General features: G+C 39.3%; 1 protein-coding gene across 8 annotated transcripts in view; it reads left to right on the top strand.

Moving 5' to 3' along the window:
• AFAP1 (actin filament associated protein 1) overlaps positions 1-21,490 on the top strand; it is a 59,335-nt gene that overhangs the window by 21,337 nt on the left and 16,508 nt on the right. For 6 of the 8 annotated variants that reach the window (XM_034411729.2, XM_034411724.3, XM_034411730.3 and 3 more), the window contains 6 exons: positions 591-770; positions 5,873-5,962; positions 7,799-7,883; positions 17,565-17,714; positions 19,651-19,862; positions 21,033-21,178. In XM_034411729.2, coding sequence (XP_034267620.1) covers positions 591-770; positions 5,873-5,962; positions 7,799-7,883; positions 17,565-17,714; positions 19,651-19,862; positions 21,033-21,178 — 863 coding nt within the window. The remainder of the gene's footprint in view (positions 1-590; positions 771-5,872; positions 5,963-7,798; positions 7,884-17,564; positions 17,715-19,650; positions 19,863-21,032; positions 21,179-21,490) is intronic. The other 2 variants (XM_087891269.1, XM_034411725.3) reach the window with 1 other exon arrangement.

Raw genomic sequence — 21,490 nt, 5'->3', positions numbered from 1 at the left:
ATCTCATCCAGTGGTTTCACGTAGATGTTAAACGAGTGGAAAGGGCACCAAACCATGTGGAACCCCACATAGTAAGAGATTGAGAGTGGGGTCTGACAACCAATCAATATTGTTATCAACCTCATAGACGAGAAAAGAACCAGCCCACTTCAGTACTGCCCCCTCTCACTCTACAGAGCAGATCCAGAAGAATACTATGGTCAATGATATTGAAGCCTGCTGTCAAGTAGAGATAGGATGAATGCACTATCTACATCCTGCTCCTGCCAGAGTTCATCCAAAAGCACGAGCGATTTCTATTGAAACTGCTGGGTATACCACATTTTCCAGAGCCTTTCCTTAAAAGAGGAAGATTGGAACTAGATAAAAATTGTCCAGGGATATGGTTCATATTTCAGCTGAGATTAATGCTGTTTTTAAATGACAATTTTTGTCATTTATTGTAACTATAATATTATTACCAAAGGGTTTTTTTTGCCATTGTTAATTTTGAATAATGGAAAGATGATGTGAATGGAATTGTTTATTTAATGTGATGTTGATATTTGCTCACTGAAGTCTGATTCTTGCCTCCTTATTTTTGCCTTTAGTGCTATAAAAGTTCCAAGGAGCAACAGCCTCAGATGGAACTGTTATTGTGTGACTGCAGTATTACATATATCCCCAAAGACAGTAAAAAGAAGAAGCATGAACTAAAAATTGCACACCAAGGTCAAGATGCTCTAGTCCTTGCTGTACAGAGCAAGGAACAGGCAGATCAGTGGCTGAAGGTATGTCATGTTGTAATCAATTCCATTGCTCACCTTCTATTGATTAATTTAAGGCCGAGTGGTGATTGATAAAAATGTATTTAAAATATATGAAAACTTAGCATAAAATTGAACATGTAAAATATTAATTTTGCCCCATCATTAAACTCGTACTGATATAGGAATTTAGCCAATCAGCATACTTAAGTAATAAATTAGGGTTGGACATTAAAAATTACCCCTTCTGACTCTAGCATGATTATTTAATTCCAATAAACTAATAACGTGGGAGAGGACAATTTCTGTTTTACAAAGTATTAAAGTTTGGAAGCAACAGTGGATTTGCTGACGATTTCAGGTCTAAATGTGGCCTGGTTAAGTTTATTATTAGGAGGCGCAGTGGTTAGAATGCAATACTGCAGGCTACTTCTGCTGACTGCCGGCTGACTGCAATTTGGCAGTTGACTCAACCTTCCATCCTTCTGAGGTTGGTAAAATGAGGACCCAGATTGTTGGGGGCAATATGCTTATTCTGTAAACCGCTTAGAGAGGACTGTAAAAAGCATTGTGAAGCGGTATATAAGTCTTAAGTGCTATGGCTATTATTGGGTAATTAGAGATACAATTTAGCACAATTATATCTTGTTCAATTATAATTAATTTAGATTTTGAAAATAAAACAGTACTGAATTGAAAAGTCGTACCTAGGCATGTGTTGCATATCTGTTTATTTTAAAGGAATTGACCTTCCATTCCAAAGTATTTATTCCTTACATGTGTTTGCTCTTTTAAAGCACCTGTCCCAAATATATAGGTCAGAATTAACCCAAACTTGCAGTCTTGCATGGAGAAAACTGGTGCAATATCCAATTACCTTTGGATCTTCCATTTGTTGTTATGGCTGGCATGCCCTTTCATTTCATAATACAAACCATAGCCAATTGGGCCATATTATTTCCCCCACCCCACCCCCGAGGATGGGTATTCAGAGCAATCCCTGCATATTTGCTTTTTCTCTAGCCAGGCATGAAGCTCAGCTGACCTTCCCTTTAACGTTTTCATCTTTTAGAGAAATAGTAGCTTTAGGTTTTTTCCTCTCATCTGCAAAAATCTTTGTGGCATATTGATACTGCCTTGATACTTACTGATTCATATTTTTTTCTGCTCATATTCCGATCCTGTACCTTAGATATGAGAACAAGAAGGGAGCCAGGCGATATTTTCAGGAGTTATATTTCCAAGATTTAATAGATTCTTTTTCATGTAAGACATATTTCATATGAGATACTGTACAGATATAAGAAAGAAAAAAACAAGAGTGTACTTATCTATAACTGTCTACACTACAGGCATACATGCCAAGTTCACCTTATGTGCCTTGCAGAGGTTATGAAAAAGCACAGCAGGAGACTTGCATGCAGATAACAAAGTTATCGTCATAAAAAAAGTTAATCCCCAGAACAATTTTTTTCACTCCAACTTCTTATTTATTTGTTTTGATTGATTGCCAATTTTGTACCATTGGGAGGGAAATAAACATATGGGGGAAAAAGAAAATACTCATTACAGAATTAAATTATTCTGCCTTAATTCATATTTTTAGAAATTAGTCCAAATAAGGTTCATCTAGAAAACATTCTAAACTCAAACCTCTCCCAAACAAAGAAGAAAATTTCACAACTCTGAGTGAAGCAACTCTAGAAATTCTCTTTTTGTGTCTTCAGGCCATGCAGCAGTCAAAAAAACTAATTTAAATCATACTTAAGGATAATAATACAATATCCTGAAAAAGTAACCACAAAGTTCTGTAGAATTCAAGCTCTTATAGGCATTTGAAGTTCAAACTGGGATGGGATTCTTTTAGAATATTAATGTGTTTATTCTTGTGTTTAATTTGACAGTTTGCAAACCTCTTAACCTTCTCTTCAGGTATTGAACAAAGGGTAGACTGGCAGCAGATGCATATCTCTCCTTGCTCTCTTAAAACACCCCTAGTTCTTAATTATGTAGCAAACAGTTTGGGATGAAAATAGCTACTCTGATAACAGTGAGGGGCCTGAGTTCTGTCTTAACTGGAATGATGAAATCTATCTTTTGAAAGAATGCATGATTTCATAGGCACAGCTCATGGCCAAATTATTCTCCTTGTCCTCTCTCTGACTTCTATATCTTGTGTAGCCAAAACTAATTGCCTCTGGGATAAACAGATGCTGAAAACATGAGCAATACCCTAAGGGTCACTGAAGAGGCAGAAGCAAAAATACAGAATACAGAAATATTTGCACAACTAAAAGTGATACTTAAATTGAAATACAAATCACATCAGGGTTTTTTTTTAAAATCCGTATAGATATGCTGTTTAATGTATTAAAACAACAGCGGGTTTTTTAGCTTATATTGTGTGTGGGGGGGAGAATGAGCAGGGGTTTTTTTGATAGGATTTTTTTTGATAAAGGAAAAACAGGAAGAAGCAACTTAAGTGTTTCAGTCAAATTCTGTAATAAAAGAAATACCAAAAAATATTTTGGTTTTATAGGAATTATGCATTTTATCTTATTAATAGTCCAACAGCTGTGGTCTTGGCCAAGAATTGTAACTTAGAAATTAGGTGTAAGCATATTGTTCTGTTTAAGCAGTAGAACAGCATATTTTCTTCCGTGCCTCAAACAAATCCCTTGGAACATGCATTCTTGCTCTAATTTTCAAATATCTCAAAAGAGGGCCTGGAAGAGGAAGCTTTTTGCTTACAGTTTGTCCCAGAATTAGTAGTGCTCATAGAATTCTCACAGTGGGTGTGTGATAGCAATTTTCAAAAGTATTTTGAAACATTATAACTTTGGAGACAACAATAATAGGCACATGCTGGAAGATTAACTAATTTCACTGTGCTTTTGAGAAAGGTAAAGGTTTTTCTTTGACCACTACCGTCAGCTTTATGTGAAAGCAGATTCCACTGCATCTCAAACACTTATTCAGAATGTTTGTGCAGTCAATGCAGGGGAGGTGGGGATAGCATTACCTGTATTATAATGTTTGTGTTGTAAAGAGTTATCTTAAGAATTTACTACCTTTCAATAAATGTCTCTGGTAGACCCAAAGAATTTTGCGTGAAGTAACTCCTTGCTGCTATTACCATAAAGAACTCTCATTGTGGCTGAGCTTTGTGCTAAGATTTGCTACATTTGTTAAATAGTGGTTATATGTTAGATTGCTTATAGTGGAAGTTAAATAAGAGTGGATATATGGAAATGCTAGTTCCAGTTAGGGTTGTTAATCACTGTACAGTGATTTTCAGCAGCATCTCATTGTCTGAGAGGAAGCAGTTCAGTCCATCAGTGAGATCAGTTGCAAGTAAAATAACAGGAAATATCTCTTTTTTTGCAATACAATATTTTTATAGTAAAATTAAATTCTTAGTATTCTGTTATTTATGATATTCTACGTAAAGAAGAAAATAAAAATGAAAATTCTACCCATTGTAATATTCATTACAATTTAGGATATCAGTAAAACATTGAAGCAGAAGCAGTAAAACATGGATTATAATAGGATTTATTTCAGACAAAGTTAAATTTAACACGGAACAGGAAGGGATAAAAGAACACACTGTGACATACATTAGTGTATTTGTTATTTAATGAATGTTTCAGTCTTAAGCTAAGTTACTTCTAAGTTACTTTTGCCTATCTTTTAATTCATATTAATGAATTTAATGTGGCAGCTCCTGCCCTCTGGAACGATTTGCCCCCGGAGATATGAAGGATATTGGATCTCGGGGTCTTTCGCTGTGCCCTGAAAACTTTTCTTTTCCATCAAGCAGGGCTGGCGTGACACCCCCCCCCCCTTTTTTTTTTTTTTTAGTTTTTTAGCTTTTAATTTGTCAATGGGTTTTAATTTGAATTGTTTTAAATTTGGGCCAAAGTATGTAATTCTTTTAATAATTTTAAATTTTGTATTGGTATGTGTTTTAGTTCTGGCTGTGCACCGCCCTGAGTCCACTAGGAGAAGGGCAGTATACAAATTGAATAAAATAAAATAAAATAAATAAATAAATATTAATATTACTTTCATTGTTTATTTTTATTGTTTCATTGCTTTGCTATTGTTATATTTACATTTTTTAATTGTTATTTTTCTGTTTTATTGTTGTAAGCCACCCAGAGCCCAACAGCGGGATGGGGTAGCAAATAAATTTAAGCAAATAAATAAATATTTGATATTGAAGCTCCATTATATTGTTACTTGATATAAGTATGTGAGTGTGACTGTATGTGTGTAATATTTATACAAGTAGCCCTCGACTTGACAACTGAGTTTTATTTATGACCGCTGCAGTGTCCCAGGGTCATGTGATCCCCTTTTGCCACCTTCTGAAAAGCGAAGTCAGTGGGGAAGCCAGATTCAATTAACTAGCGTGTTACTAATTTAACAGTGATTAGCAGTGATCCACAACAACTGGGACAAGAAAGGTGGTAAAATGAGGCAAAGCTCATTTAACAAATATCTCACTTAACAATGGAAATTTTGGGCTCAGTTGTGGCCGTAAGTCAAGGACTACCTGTACATGTCAATAAAAAGAAAACATAAATAGACAAAGTCACAAAATTAAAATACTAAGAGTAAACAAGATAAAATAATTGCATTTTAAAACAGCTATTATACCTCTTTTCAGTTTAAACTTGAATTGAAAAGTTCAATTTGAATTTAAGCTGCCTAGCATTTTTCTAGGTGCATATGTATATAAAAAAGAAAGAATTGGCTGTAAGTAGGAGATGAAAAGAAGGAATGTTAAATCTAATAAGAAACAGAAAGAAGGAGTAGGGTCATATTATATAAATATTCCTTTGTCCAGCATGAGAAACTTCAGATCTGGAACTAAACTTTTTATCTTTAGTTTTAATGCCTTCTTCATGTCATGCATAAGATGTTAACTGAGTAAATGGCAGATATTTATAAGATACTTTCTGGTTTGCTACTCTAACAAATTTTCATTCTCTAATTATCAAGATTGTAACTACTCATTTATTTATTTTTTATACTATCTTTTCTGTTTTCAGTATAAGCTTTTGTAAGTTTTTGAGTTTCAAGCAAGATACCAATGAACTTTCCCCCCATTTTTAAAGGTAATAAAGGAAGTTTGCAGCACCTATGTTGGGACAGTAGAGTCAGATGGAACATCGTCTAATTCTGTGTATAAGACTGATCTTGAAAAGGTAATTAAATTGCAAAAAAACAAAACACAGTATGGTGGTTTCGGGTTGTTCGGAAATCATTTTGAGCCAGGAGTCCTGAATTATTAAATCTCCAAGGAGATGAACAATAGTGTGTTGGTTCATGCAGTCCATTCCTCTTTGCTTTAGTCTTCTATCCATGTGAGTAGCAAAATAAATTTAGCAGGAGTGAAGTTGGGATTGTGGTTTGTTTATTTGTTTTAGTATTTAAGCAAGGCAAGATTGTAAACTAATTACAAACTAGCGTTTTTGGTGTGGCCCATAAATATACATTATACTCTGGTGTCTCCTCAGATTATATATACACCGTGGCTTAATAAAGTATGAGCTGTAGATTCAAGTGATGTGCAGACATCATACAAAGTAGACTAGTCTAAGAAATACACAGAAATACACAGCAGACCTAAAGCTACTTTTATTAGAACAGCTGTAGTAACAGAATTTTGGAAGTCTGAACTTCCTTTCCCCTTTTAATTTACGGAGGGAGGCTGCCTGAGGCATTTTTGCACTTGCTTGGTCTAGGCTCACTTATCTGACCATTGCCTTGGTAGCAGATCTTCCCTATGTAGTGTGGTTAATTTTAAAAAAAATCATATTACCATGAATTAAACAAAAATAAAAGACCTTTTTAAACTGCTACTGTGAATGTTATTTCTGGCCTAACGTTTGCCAAAGGGATCTCTGCGTATTTGTGCATGCAAGTATTTTAAGAACAGGCAGCTCCATTAATCAAACATTATTTGGAATTGAGTACAGTGAAGGAAAGCTACATTTTTCTTGAATAAAGGAATCAATGATTAAACTGTTTTAAAACAGAAAAGGATGTACAGGTAGTCCTTGTTTTACAACCACAACTGAGTCCAAAATTTCTGTTGCTAAGTAAGGCAATTGTTAAATGAGTTTTGTCCTATTTTACAACCCTTTTGCCTCAGTTGTTAAATGAATCACTGCAGTTAAGTGAATCATGCAGTTGTTAAGCAAATCAGGCTTCCCTTTTGACTTCGTTTGTTGAAAGCTGGCTGGGACAGTACTACTGTCATAAATACACACCAGTTACCAAGCGCCCAAATTTGGATCATGTGACCAACAGTCATAAATTAAAAACTAGTCATACGTCATTTTTTTTCAGTGCCAATGTAACTTTGAACGGTCACTAAACAAATGTTTCTAAGCCAAGAAATACTGTATGCATTTCTACTAAGTGGAATGTCTATGGAAATTCTTAGTCATCCAGGTCATGGTTGTCTCAGGTGCTTTTCATTCCACTGAGTGGAATGAAATAGAGAGTAGTTAGAGAAACAACTTTTTATTTTCCTTGTAAATAACTTGCTATTGTTACATATAGTATCATAAATACATAAAATAAATGTGCCATTTTCTTTAGCAGACTTTGGATACTACAGACAAATTGTACATATGCTGCATGGTCACTCACAAAATTGGTTTTGCTATTTTACACATGCTTAAAATTCAGTTTGGATTTAATAGATGATCTCATTTAACCAATATTTATTTAGACAGTTAAATGGTTTAAGCATTTACTTAATGTTACAGTAAAAAGGACCCTGAGCCTTTAAAGTTACAATGACAGCAGAATGCCAAGAAGTGATTACAGCCTTCACACGTTATCCCCTGTGAACATTGTGTATATCAGCATTATGTTGAGCATAAAATGTAACACTTGAATGGTAAAAAACATAATTCCTGACAAAATAATTCTTGGATGTGTTGTGTTTGCCTCATGATAGATGTTTTGTCATTTGATTCACAGCAGATTATTTCCAGTGTAACTATATTAATAATTCTATTTCCATCCAGAAGCTGTCCTTAGAAAGACCAAGTTCTGATGGAGAAGGTGTGGTAGAAAATGGCATAACCAATGTTTGTAATGGGAAAGAACATGGTAAGATGCTGCTAATAGTACTCAAGTCAAATCGTAATATTCACAAACATTGTATGCTGAGAAAAGGTCAATAATACATTTTCATAGGCACAGTCCTGGAAAGGTCAGTTCACAGAATGTAAAACCTCTTATTGTCAACAGGAATAGTAATGGTTGTATCAAGGTAGTAGGTAGGCCTAAAGATACTTTTAAAAAATGAAGACTTTAAAAAAATTATTTAAATTTAATTTTCTTAATTAACTTCAATTTTCTAGACTTCACCAGAAATTTAGAAGGAAATGAAAACATGAAAAATTAATCAGTTGATCTGAAGGAAACCAGAGCCTGAACTTGTGAGAAAACATTAGGAAGGGGAAAAAATGAAAAATATCAAGCTGCTTAGCACTTCTTAGAACTCTTTTGCCCCAAGCAAACTAATAGGTATAGTCTTGACCTTTTAAATGTGGTGAGGGTATGAATAATGAATAAAAGCTTAACTGTTTTTTAATGGCATTATTCAAAAAAGTTAAGGTGAAAAAAATAGAAATTAAAAAAATGCTTAAGTGTCAACTTCTTAAATATTGGTACATGAAAAGAAATCACAAATATGAGAGGATAAGGAAATTTAGAAAATAAAAGAGAAAAGGAAACTAATTGCAAAATTAATCCAAAAATTTAAAAGATACTTAATTGGTTATATTGTTTTAAAGTACTTCATTAACAGCTTTCTTTTAAATCCCTGACCAGTCTAAAAACCAGCAATTCATATAAGAGAGTTCCCTGCAAGTAATTAAAAGTGGAATGAGGATGCTCCTGCATTATCCTTCGCCACAATAAATTTGTGATTTAATTAATGCTTTATTGGAGGATGACATGGATGGGATACTACAGCCTACCTGGTGTCACTATTGTTCCTAATAGCAGCAATCAACATTGTGAGTAGTGCGGAACTAGTGCCAAGTCAACAAGATCAAGAAGCCCAGAACTCAGTTCGGAGTAGGTTTTTTGAGGCATAAAAGACCATTAGGCTCTGGGATCAATTTTCAGTTCCTGAGTATTTTGTTGAATAATAGAAAAGTAATGCTTTGGAATTTAAGTAGACCCTGTTATGCAAAACAAAAAATATTGCAAGAATTGCCCAGATGGTGCTCTGACTGGTTACTCTATATTGAGAATGTAATTGCTTTAAGTTTGGTCTATTTATAGGTGTCTTGTGAAATGGCTGGTTGGATAGCCAGCTTTGCATCCAATTCACTACTGAGCCTTTTGCTCTTTGTTTCTAAAACGAAAAGGATTTTAAGTCAAAATGTGAAGTTGATGTAATTAAGAATATCAAATACAAATGTGCAGAAAGTCAGGTTATCATAAACAACTGCTAATAATTGTTGGGTTAAATGTGTGTGCAAATTTTGCATTTACTGAACTTAATTTTCTTCCACGTTTGAATATTTTAAATAAAAAAATTATGATAAATCTATTCTAATTTAAATTGATTCATTTTGTTTGGAGATTGACAATCCATTTAGATAAAACTAGGTTGTAGCCCCTTTAAATCACAAACAGGATTTATTTTTTAAAAAATCAAGATGGTGGTTGCAGTGATGCAATTGAAACCCTTTGTATGTGAGTGCCACAGCACTTTCCGCCGTGCCCTCAAGACCTTCTTATTTCAACAGTCTGGCCTGGCCTAACCTCCTTTTAACTGTTAATTTTAAATTTGTTTTAAAATAATAGGGGTGTTTTAATTTGTTTGGGCCAAATTATTCAATGTGTTTTTATATTGTTTTTAAAGTTTGTATTATGTGTATTTTATCTTTTGGCTGTTCACTGCCCTGAGTCTTTCAGGAGTAGGGCGGTATATAAATCCAATTATAAAATAAAAAAATAAAATATAAAATAAAATACAGTGACATGTAGAAAAATGGTGGGGCTTCAATCACACAGGCAGTCAACACTTCGTGTTGTCTGGGGTATAGCTAGAAGGCTGGAAAGGTATCTTCCTGAAGTTATCTAACTTGGCTTGGAAAATTGTAATCTCAGACAGTTGGAACTCCCTGAGATACTTTGCCCAGAACATCCTTAAAACTGGAAAGGAAGATCCTAGCCTTCTATAGTGAAACTGGCATGAAGCTGCAATAAACTTGTAAGCAATTTATGTAGTATAAGCACAGGTTAGAAACCACTTTTTTTCAGAGTTGGGCAAGACTATTGAGTAGAAGTATAGTTGCAATGAATGGCAACATAACCACTTCAATTAATAATGGTTAACCCTATGGCACTCCTTTTCTGGAGGTCTACAGTAAGGTGGTTTCATTAATTTAAAGTAGGTTATCTATATTTTTAAAACACATTTTGGGAGGGTGCCATTTTTAGAAGGTAATAGATGTATAATAATGTGATTTGAGTTGCACATTATTTTTTCACATGATTTCCAATCCTTATTTGCTTTTATAGGTGCACTGACAACATTGTTGTATGCATATTAAGTGTTCTGACCCAGCTCCCCAAACATGGCAAACCCTCTGAAGTTAACTCAAAGATTCCTTTATTAGCACCAGCAGCCCCTGCAAAAAGTTTCTCTCTTACCACAGGCTAACAAGTCTGTCTGGCAGGGAGATGAATAGTTGTCTGCTACATCTATTCATCTCTGCCCCCTGCCTTTTATCCCCAGAGCTAGGGTGGGGCTTCACTAACAGTGGTGGCTCTTCCTTCCAAGGATTGGCCAATGGATTTCCACTGCTCTCCTCGCCTGTGCCTTCTGTGCATCTGTGCCTCAGGCACTGGACCCAGCTGTTCCTCCGCTTCCTCATCAGTCACCTCCAGACCTGGATGCTGTTGACACTCCATCTGAGGGCTGACAGATAGCCCAGGCTCCGCCTCTGTTTCTCACTCTTGCAGCTCCATTTCCTCTTCCCCCTCGGAGCTCTCAGGTTGCCTTGATGCTGACCCTGACTCCCACGCTGCCTCATCATCTGATTTGGCTACTGGAGGAGCCGGCGGCTGACAGGCCACAACATTAAATTCTAGTGCAGTTGCCTTTGCATATTTTTAAAATCTGGCTTGGAATTACTTTTATAAATATAGTAACTCTTATTTACCCAAATTTATAAAAGTTTAAGTTTAGAACATTACTATTTATGCCCTTCTTTTTAAAAATCCTGTCATTTGACATATTTTTTAATTATTCCAATAAACATGAGCATTGGACATAAACTTGCATTGCCAATTATTGTATTCTTTTTCATTTTTAGATGGTGAAATATAAGTCAAATAAAAGAAAGTAAGCTTTATTACAATCTTTATTAGACCAGAATAGCCATAGCAATAGCATTTAAATTTATATACTGCTCCATAGTGCTTTATAGCCCTTTCTAAGTGGTTTACAAAGTCACATATTGCCCCCAACAATCTGTGTCCTTATTTTACCATTTATCAGAATACAACCAGAGATACAAAGAATTAAAAAAAAGTATAAAAAGTCATGATTTCAGCTTCGCCCAATAAAAGTTTTTATTTATTGGTTCGATTTATATGCCGCCCTTTTCCGGAGACTCAGGGCGGTTTACAATGCGTTAAACAATAGCCTTCATACTTTTGTATATACCTGCTTAGTAGGGCTTTTAGCCCCCCCAAGCGGTGTTCTTTTCTATACAAAGTCAGCTTATTGCCCCCACAAACTGGGTCCTCATTTTACCTACCTCGAAAGGATGGAAGGCTGAGTCAACCTTGAGCCCGGTGAGATTTGAACTTGCAGTAATTGCAGGCAGCTGGTGTTACTTAACAGTGCTTTAGTCTGCTGCCCCACCAAGGCTCTTTTTAAGTTCATTCAAGTTCTAATGAAAATACAATGAATCAATAAGTACTCATTACCCAAAAGCAGAATTTTGCAATTGTCTGTCTACCATGTTTCCCTGAAAATAGGACATGTCCCGAAAATAAGGCCAAGCCTGATTTTTGGAGTGGGCCTAAATATATGCCCTCCCCCGAAAATAAGCCCCCCCCCCACACAAACAGGTCCTTCACCCCCCAACCCTCCCAAGGCAGCCACATCCCTGTGAACTCCTGCACCCCTGCCCCTTCTGCCACCTGCAGCACTGACCGTATGCCTCGAGCACCTGCTCCTGCACCATTGTGGCAGCCTGCCCACTCTCGCCCCCGCGCCCAGGCGCCGTGTCTGCATAGCCCGCGCTACTGAGTGCCCACCAAAGCAGCCCCAACGAAAGCATCACCGCTCTGGGGCTTCCTTGGCAGGGCGGCCACCGGTGGCAGAGAGGCCTCCATGCACCAAAAGCCCCTTCTCCATCTCATCTGGTGACAGTGGCCAGCGGGGCGCCTCCTGCCACCACTCCCATTCCACCACTGGTTGCCATGACGTGTGCAGCTGCCACCTCATCCCATCAGCATCAGGGCTCTGCAGGCTCCGCTGCCCAACAATATCCTTCGCCACCTGTCCAGATGGGGCCTGTGTGGAGATGGGTGGTATTGCAGGGCCGGAAGGCAGCTGCTGCAGCAGGAAGAATGGAAAGGGCTTCGTGGGAGGTAGCGGCCTCCTTTGAAGTGGGATCGAAACTTTGGCTTGTCTCCGGAAGGGAGAAGTGACCCGGCAGTCAGAAGGGTGTGACTTTTTGCCTGGTTCTTTCTGCCTTTCCATTTTCTTTTTCCTGGATGGAAAAGAATCCCCCCCACTTTGTCTTTCTCTTTGGCTTACTTTTTCACACAGGAGGTGGCCAGCCCCATCCCATCCCACCCTGCCTTGGCTCGTGCTGTGAAGCTGCCTGTGTGGAACAAAAATAACACCACCACCACCCGAAAATAAGGCCTAGTGCTTATTTTTGGGCCCAAAAGAAAATAAGACAGGTCTTATTTTTGGGGAAACATGCTATTATATAATCAGTACTTGCCAAAAATTCCTGAAGGTTCTTTAATGTTGCTATAGGCCTCTTGATAGCCTTTTGAACCAGTTTTATTCTTGTTTTTTCATTTTGGAGAGACACCCAGTTGTTGATAATGTCATTGTTATGCCATATTTTCTCCACTTGTTGGTGACTATCTTCACTGTATTCCATGTTATATCCAATACTTGGAAATTCTTTTGTACCCTTTGGATAACTTCCAGCAATGAGATTCCTTTGATGCTTCGTAAGCTCTTTGCAGACCTGTAAGTGCTGTAAGTGGCAAATGAATAAATGTCAGAAAAATCCTACTAGAATAACTTAATTTTATATGGACTTGATGAGAGTAACTTTAATTGATGGTAGGTATGTACAGGTAGTCCTTGAATTACAAATGTAATGGAGCCTGCCCATTCCATTCATAACCCGAGGATTCATGGGAGTGAATCTCATACCTTGAATGAGATCACTCCCTGCTTTCGCCCACATATTCGATAATTGAATGTGCGGTTCGTTAAGTGCACATGAGGTATTGGGGTGGGGAAGGCCATGGAGGGGAGCTATTGATGGAACAGGCCACTTGCTTAAGACCACCTAAGACCTCCCCAGAATTACAGATACCTCATTCTCCCTTCCCTGGGGTCCCCACAATTGCTCCCTCCCCATCCTCCCACACCTGGTGACTTACCTTTTGAAGATCTGTTTCCTCTCCAGCCTGTTTCTTTGTCTGCTTCCTCCTTTCTCATTAGGAAAAGCCTTGATGAGGTCTTCTGCAATGAAAAAGGAGGCCTGTGCATGTCCTTCTGGGCCTCCTTTCTCATTGGCAAAGCACTTGAGGATTGCATCCCTGTAGGGTTTGGCAGCCCTTTTCAAAAAGCCTTTGCCGGTAGGAATAGAGCTTCAGAGGAGGCAGACCCTCCTCCCAAGCTCTGCTGGTGCCGACAAAACCTTTTTGCAAATGGCTGTCAAAGCCTACAGGAATGCAATCTCCCTGCAGGCTTCGGCAAGGAAATGGCAAACGGAGGGAAGGCCTGAAGGACCAAAGCCTTCCCTCTGTTTGCAAACATCCAGACCTTAATTCACAGAAAATAGAGGCCTAAAGTGTGAGATTACACAAGATCAATAGTACGAGAGCTCACGTAAAAAATTGGTAAAAGATTATAGTTGTTCCATATATAGATGTTACATAATTATTTTTGCACAAATAATTTAATACTGTGCCTGGGATAAAGTTCCTATACCAACTGATGAAATCTTGAATGTCTGCTGTACTCTTTTAGGTTAAGGAAGAAGCACAATTATCATTGGCTATTTGCCCATGGAATGAATATGAAATACATGAATATGAATATATCTCCAATATTTAATTAGCATATTTACTTATAAATAACGTGTGTGTATATGTATGCATGTATTTAATCTCTTGCCAATATTTAATTAGCATATTTATATAAAAACCAAAGCAAAAATAGTGCCAGCATACAGCCTTGATTCATTGTGACAGAATGATAGAGGTAGGTAGGTAGGTAGGTATGGTAGCTGGATAGATAGACAGACAGACAGACCGTCATCCTTCATCAAACAACAAAATGAGACATGCAAATGATTAAAAGTCTTTTGTAAGAGCTCAGAGGGCTATATTCATATTTAATTTTTAGCAATGATCAACTGAGAGTAGATATGGTAATATATGAAAATTGAAAGGCTCAATTAAATTTAGCCCTTTATTTAGAAAACAAATTGCAAAGTTGGGAGATATACAATAAGAAAATCTACCAGATCACTTTTAATGAATACTGGAAATATTTGCTGCTTGAAAATAGAAATAGAAATTGTTGGGCTGCTTGAAAATAGAAATAAAGACCAACTTTGTTCACAAAGAAGGATACTGATATGATACATGTAGGGAGTCTACCTTTAATTTTATGTCCTGCAATTCTTCAACTGTCTCTGGTCAGTGGTTGAATGATCTTGGTAGAGGGGACCTAGACATCAAACCCTTGTCATGGACAGATCATTCGCTCCTTCACTTGGACTTTCCTACCGCTTTCCCCCGCCGCAGGGAGACGGAACCGACCAAATGGTTCCGTCCCAGGCGCCTGATGGACCCCGAAAGGTTCCTGACGGAGCTTGGGCCGTTTCCTGAGACTCTGGCACACGACTCGACTGAAGAGCTGGTGGCCGCCTGGGAGAGTGCGGCCACCGGAGCTTTGGACCGCGTCGTGCCTTTGCGGCCTCTGACCCGATGCCGATCTCAATTGGCTCCTTGGTTCTCTGAGGAGCTGAGAGAGATGAAGCGTCGGAAAAGACGCCTAGAGAGCATTTGGAGGACTAGTCAATCTGATTCCGACCGGACACAGGTGAGGTCTTATATCAAGACCTACCTAGTGGCGATAAAAGCGGCGAAATCTAACCATTTTTCCGCTCTTATCGCATCTGCAGAGAACCGCCCAGCCGCCCTGTTTAGGGTGACCCACTCCCTTCTTCGGGGGGGAGTGCGGGAAGATCCCTTGCAAGGCCGCGCTGAGGATTTTGTGCAATTCCTGCATGATAAAGTTGCTCGGATTCGGGATGGCTTGGACTCCGATTGGATGAGTCCAGGGGAGGAGACAGGGGCAGGCCTTGAGAATATTATCTGGGAGGAGTTTGATCCTGTGGCTCCCGAGGATGTGGACAGGGTTCTGGGTAGGATTAGTGCCGCCACATGTTTATTGGACCCGTGTCCCTCCTGGTTGGTACTGGCCTCCCGGGAGGTTACACGAGGCTGGCTCCAGGGGATTATAACTGCTTCTCTGAGTGAGGGTGCCTTTCCCGCCGCCTTGAAAGAGGCGGTGGTGAGGCCCCTCCTCAAGAAGCCTTCCCTGGACCCGGCTGAATTAGCTAACTACCGTCCGGTCTCCAACCTTCGTTTTGTGGCGAAGGTTGTTGAGAGTGTGGTGGCACGACAACTGCCCGGGCACCTGGATGAAGCTATCTATCTAGACCCGTGCCAGTCGGGCTTCAGGCAGGGGCACAGCACAGAAACGGCATTGGTCGCGTTGGTGGATGATCTCTGGAGGGCTCGGGACAGGGGTTGCTCCTCTGTCCTAGTCCTATTAGATCTCTCAGCGGCTTTTGATACCATCGACCATGGTATCATGCTGCGGCGGTTAAGAGGGTTAGGAATAGGGGGCACCGTTCTGCGGTGGTTCTCCTCCTTCCTCTCCGACCGCTCGCAGTTCGTGTTGGCAGGGGGGCAGAGGTCGACCTCGAGGCATCTCGCATGGGGAGTGCCACAAGGGTCGGTCCTCTCGCCCCTTCTGTTCAACATTTATGTGAAGCCACTGGGTGAGATCATCCGTGGTTTTGGGGTGAAGTGTCATCTGTACGCTGATGATACTCAGCTGTACATCTCCACCCCAGACCACCCCAACGATGCCCTTGATGTGATGTCTCGCTGCCTGGAGGCCGTGCGGGTCTGGATGGGGAGGAACAGGCTCAGACTCAACCCGTCCAAGACCGAGTGGCTGTGGCTGCCGGCGTCCCGATATAGTCAGCAGGTGCCATCGCTGACTATTGGGGGTGAATCTTTGCCCCCCACAGAGAGGGCTCGCAATCTGGGTGTCCTCCTGGACGCACGGCTGTCTTTAGAAGAGCATATGACGGCCGTGGCCAGGGGGGCCTTTTATCAGGTTCGCCTGATCCGCCAGTTGCAGCCCTTTCTGGACCGGGACGCCTTGCGCATGGTCACTCATGCCCTTGTCACCTCCTGGCTGGACTATTGTAATGCTCTCTACATGGGGCTCCCCTTGAAGAGCACTCGGAGGCTCCAACTGGTCCAGAATGCGGCCGCGCGGGTGGTTATGGGCGCAACTCGTTGTGCCCGCGTGACACCCCTCCTGCGCGAGCTGCACTGGCTCCCAGTGGTCTTCCGGGTGCGATTCAAGGTGTTGGTTACCACCTTTAAAGTGCTCCATGGCATAGGACCCGGGTACCTTCGAGACCGTCTTCTGCCACCAATAGCCTCCCACCGACCAGTCCGCTCCCACAGAGAGGGTCTCCTCAGGGTGCCATCAGCCAAGTTATGTCAGCTGGCGACACCCAGGGGGAGGGCCTTTTCTGTGGGAGCCCCAGCCCTGTGGAATGAACTGCCCCCGGAAATACGCAAGATCTCCGACCTCCGAGTGTTTCGTTGCGCACTGAAGACCCTGTTGTTCCGCCAGGCAGGGCTATCAACTTAATAATTTTAATTGGGGTATTTTAAATGTTTGGGGTTTTAAATCGGCCAAATCTATGTAATTATTTTAATTTTTAATTATTGTTGTGTGTTGTGTTTTTAAATTGGCTGTACACCGCCCTGAGTCCTTCGGGAGAAGGGCGGTATAGAAATAAAATTATTTATTTATTTATTTATTTATTTATTAACATTGTTGAAGAGCTATAGTGTATGAGTAAAAGAGAACTGTTCTATGTCTGCATTAAATGAAGAACAAGCATTGCACTGGCACAAACCATTTGGCACTTTTACTGCTTGTTGCTGTTTAAAAACCAAGTGCTGGGATAATGTATTACCCATGCCAGATTCTAAAAGTGACATCCAAACTAAGAATTCAAGTTTAAATTTAAGATTTTTTAAAAAGTGAGGTGCCAGCTCAATGATTTGTCATGAATGAGATAATGAATTTAGGGTTCTGAATTGATTTTCAGTAAAGGCAATTCAGCTGCTTCTGAAGTGAAATATTTTTTGTGCCACAGTTTCTGCTATTTGATAAAAATTTCTTTTAAAATCTTAGAAGACTTAGCTATCTGTGTGTATGTGTTTGGTTGATAGTAAAGAGGAAAAAGAGCTCAAAGGTGGACTCCAAAGGCACTGTACCTAAAGTAACAGGAAAGAAGATAACAAAGATAATTGGGTTAGGAAAAAAAAAGCCATCTACTGATGAACAGACCTCATCTGCTGAAGAAGATATACCAACATGTGGTAAGTGACTTCTTATGATCTCTTATAGAAACAACTTATTGGTGGAAAATGTTATTTGATTTCATTTCTAAAAAATGCCACTCTTCAATGGCTTAGGACCGGGGTATATACGAGACCGCCTTCTGCCAGCAACAACCTCCCACCAGCCAATACGCTGCCACAGAGAGGGGCTCCTCAGGGTGCTGTCGGCCAGACAATGCCGACTGGCGACACCAGGGGGAGAGCCTTCTCTGTGGGGGCACCAGCCCTTTGGAATGAGCTGCCCCTAGAGCTTCGTCTTAGCCCCAACCTGCGCACTTTTCGCCGCACCCTTAAGACCCTTCTGTTTCAGCAAGCCAGACTGGCCTAATATGAATTTTAAATGGGTGTGTGTGTGTTTTAAATTGATGGCCTAATGTTATATATCTGATTTTAATTGGTTTTAAATTTTATAAATTCATGTGTTTTAATATGGCTGTACACCGCCCTGAGTCCCTCGGGAGAAGGGCGGTATAGAAATTTAATAAAATTAAACTAAAACTAAATTCAAAACCAGATTTTTCTTGTTCCCAGTCTCATGCAACTACTTTGCTTTTCTAAAAGTTTTCACTAAACAAATATGTTGTCAGACTGCTTTATTGATATTTATCCACACACCAATGTGTCAGTAATAAACAACTAGTCATGTCCTAACAACTCTCATTCCTCAGGTTAACATTGCCCAATGTTTGCATTTTACTGATCTCACACTCCCTGTAATCCATTCCCCTCCCCCCCACACACATACGCACACTCCAAATGATCTGAATAGTTTTATGATTCAGGATTACGCAGTATCATGTATCTGTGCAAACACCTTTGTAAGCGTCTCTGTGTCTGATTTTCACTACCCCAGTTGGCAACTACCTCCCATGGCTTTCAGTCTTCTCCATTTTTCTGTTATAGTCCTACCTATCTCCTAGAGTAGAAACCTCTTATTCAGCATCTACCCTCTCCTATCCTCCTTCATAATTTTCTCTAATGTTGCTATATTCGTCTTTGTTTTTTGGCAATAGTGAATGGTCATTTATATAGTGTCCCAAGATTGTGTGATTTTTTTTCCCCTCCCTATAAAATAATTGTCTTGTACAGGCAATCCTTGATTTAGCAACTAGGCGCTTAGCAACTGTTTGAAGTTACAACAGACCCACAAAAAGGTACTTACGACTTGGATTTGAAGTTACAATGCCCCCTCACCCCATCACATGACTACATTTTGGGCACTCAGCAACCAGCTCACCTTTATGGCTATTTGTAGCATTCTGTGGTTATGTGATTGCAATTTGTAGTGGTTTTTTTGCTGGAAATGAGACAGTCGGTTCATTTAACTACTGTAAAAAAAAAAAAAAGTCAAATCAAGTCAGTTATATGATAAATCACTTAACAACTGCCATGATTTACAACTGGGTTCAATTCTGGTCTCAAATGAAGGCAAATATATGTGTCCCAGGATAATATTGCAAGATCCAATCATGTCAGGACCAGGGCTTTAGTCTTCTGGGCTTTCAGACTTGTGCTGGAGCTCATCCTTAGAGAATCAATTATGATCGTAAGTTGAGAACTACCTAGTAAATTCTTCCATAATAAGTTTCTTTTGCATTTGCAATACACAAACTAATGGCATTTCTAATCTACTATTTTAAATAAAGGGAAGAAAATTCTGAGAATTAAGAAATTTTCCACTGTGTGGTAGAGAGGTAATTCATGTTCTTTTCATAAAAATATGTAAGACAACCATTGCCATATATCTAACTCTAGCCAGGCGTCAACTGTTAGCTGAGAGAATTCCTATACATAGACTTGAGCATTAAATCAGTTTAATTGACCCTTGTGTGGTCCTGGTCTTTTGTGCCTGACAATAAATTGTGAATATACATTAGAAAACTTTACATTAGAAACTTGTTTTTATGTTTTGCAGGATATCTTAATGTGCTCTCAAATAACCGTTGGCGTGAGCGCTGGTGCAGAGTGAAAGATAATAAGCTTATACTCCACAAAGACAGGACAGATCTAAAGACTCATATCGTTTCTATCCCTCTCCGTGGCTGTGAAGTTATTCCAGGATTGGATTCCAAACATCCCCTGACATTCCGCTTGCTTCGAAATGGTCAGGAGGTTGCAGTATTAGAGGTATATTGTAAAGGAATAACATAAACAGAATCTAAGAATCCTGCTTCTGAAATAAGAAATCTATCCTGGTATTAACACTTTGAATGCATAATATTTCCTTGTTCTTGCCCATGACAGGAGCTAGATATAAGCTAAATATTACTAGCTAGATATAAGCTAATATATATCAATATTAACTTCTTAATTAGACTATTTTGAAAAACTTTCAAAACTCTGTTTCCAGAAATTCTCAAACTCAAGACATTTAAAAAGGCAGTAAACAATGCTATTGAATTGAACATCATTATCAGGCCACAAACCAGTTTCAGTGAATATTCATTCTTAATATTTTGTCTCTCCCTCCCTCCCTCCCTCTTTCTCTCTCTCTCTCTCACACACATTGAATTTACACTCATTGAAGTCCATAGAAAAGAGACATTTGGACTGTATGATAAAGACTTTAGCCAACTGGGAGTAGATCCATGTCTGGAGGGTACAAGCATGGAGCAGCTTCTACTGTTGCCAGCATGAGCCTGCCCATGTCCTTAGGGCAGATTTGGAAGTGCCATATATATCAGACAGGGACAGAATTTATGTATCCTTAAGGATCGCTCTAGGCTTGGCATATTGTATTAAGGGTGTCTGGACAGAGTGCTTTTGGAAGGAGGAAAAAGTATTTTAAGCATCAAAACCTAAGGTATTCATGTTATCTCTTAATGACCTGAGAGAGAGCCCAAATATTGGGCTCTAGAATGTGGGTGGGAATGGGGGATATCTCTGGGTATTACAAAAGGAAATCTGGAATGGGCTTCTGGAACGTCTGTATTCATCAGAATGCTAAAAGCAGTGTTGTGGTGTCATGCTACAAGTTCCATGTGAAACATGCAGAGGCATTGTCACAATGCCACTGTTGTCATTCTGCCTCCACATAGGCACTGCTGAAAGCTGATCTTAGCTGTGTTTGCATCCTGAGGAGTAGGTTTTTTTGTTTTAGCAAGATTTTTGACAGCCACCATGGAAATGTTTTAAAAATGAAATTCAATAACTCTTATATAAGTATACATTTACTTATATAGTGAAGGAGTTCTTGAATTTCATTTTTAAAACAAGTAAATGTATACTTGAACTAAAATAGATATATATTAGTGAAAGTTTCAGTGTTCGCCTGTGATTTTTCTTCTGTTTGTGTAGGCTTCATCTTCAGAAGATATGGGCAGGTGGATTGGGATTCTGCTGGCTGAGAGTGGGTCATCTGCAGATCCTGGCACTCTGCACTATGACTACATAGATGTAGATGTGACAGCCAGTGTCATTCAAGCTGCAAAGCAAACATTCTGGTAGGAGGACTTAATCAGTTAAGAGCATTTTCAAGATCTCTGGCTTTTTCTGTGTTTTTGTTTTGGAGTTGAGAAATCTGAATTCTTATTTATTATTAAACCAAAAACCTGAGATGGTGAGAGGCAATATGCTTCATATATTGTATAGTATCATGTGCCCAAGTATGGATTTGCTTGCTCAAAGCTGAAAGGTAAAATATATCAACAAATGCCCCTACTTACAAATACATCATTTAGCAATTTTATCAAGTAGTTTTGTTAGACATGCTTGAATAGGGAATCTGTGACCAATCTGTGGGGCAACACTGTATT

This window comes from Pantherophis guttatus, chromosome 3, assembly GCF_059756535.1.
Source record: "Pantherophis guttatus breed Tessera chromosome 3, ASM5975653v1, whole genome shotgun sequence".
NCBI classification, from domain to species: Eukaryota; Metazoa; Chordata; class Lepidosauria; order Squamata; family Colubridae; genus Pantherophis; species Pantherophis guttatus.
This window is presented reverse-complemented; position numbering and strand designations above follow the sequence as displayed.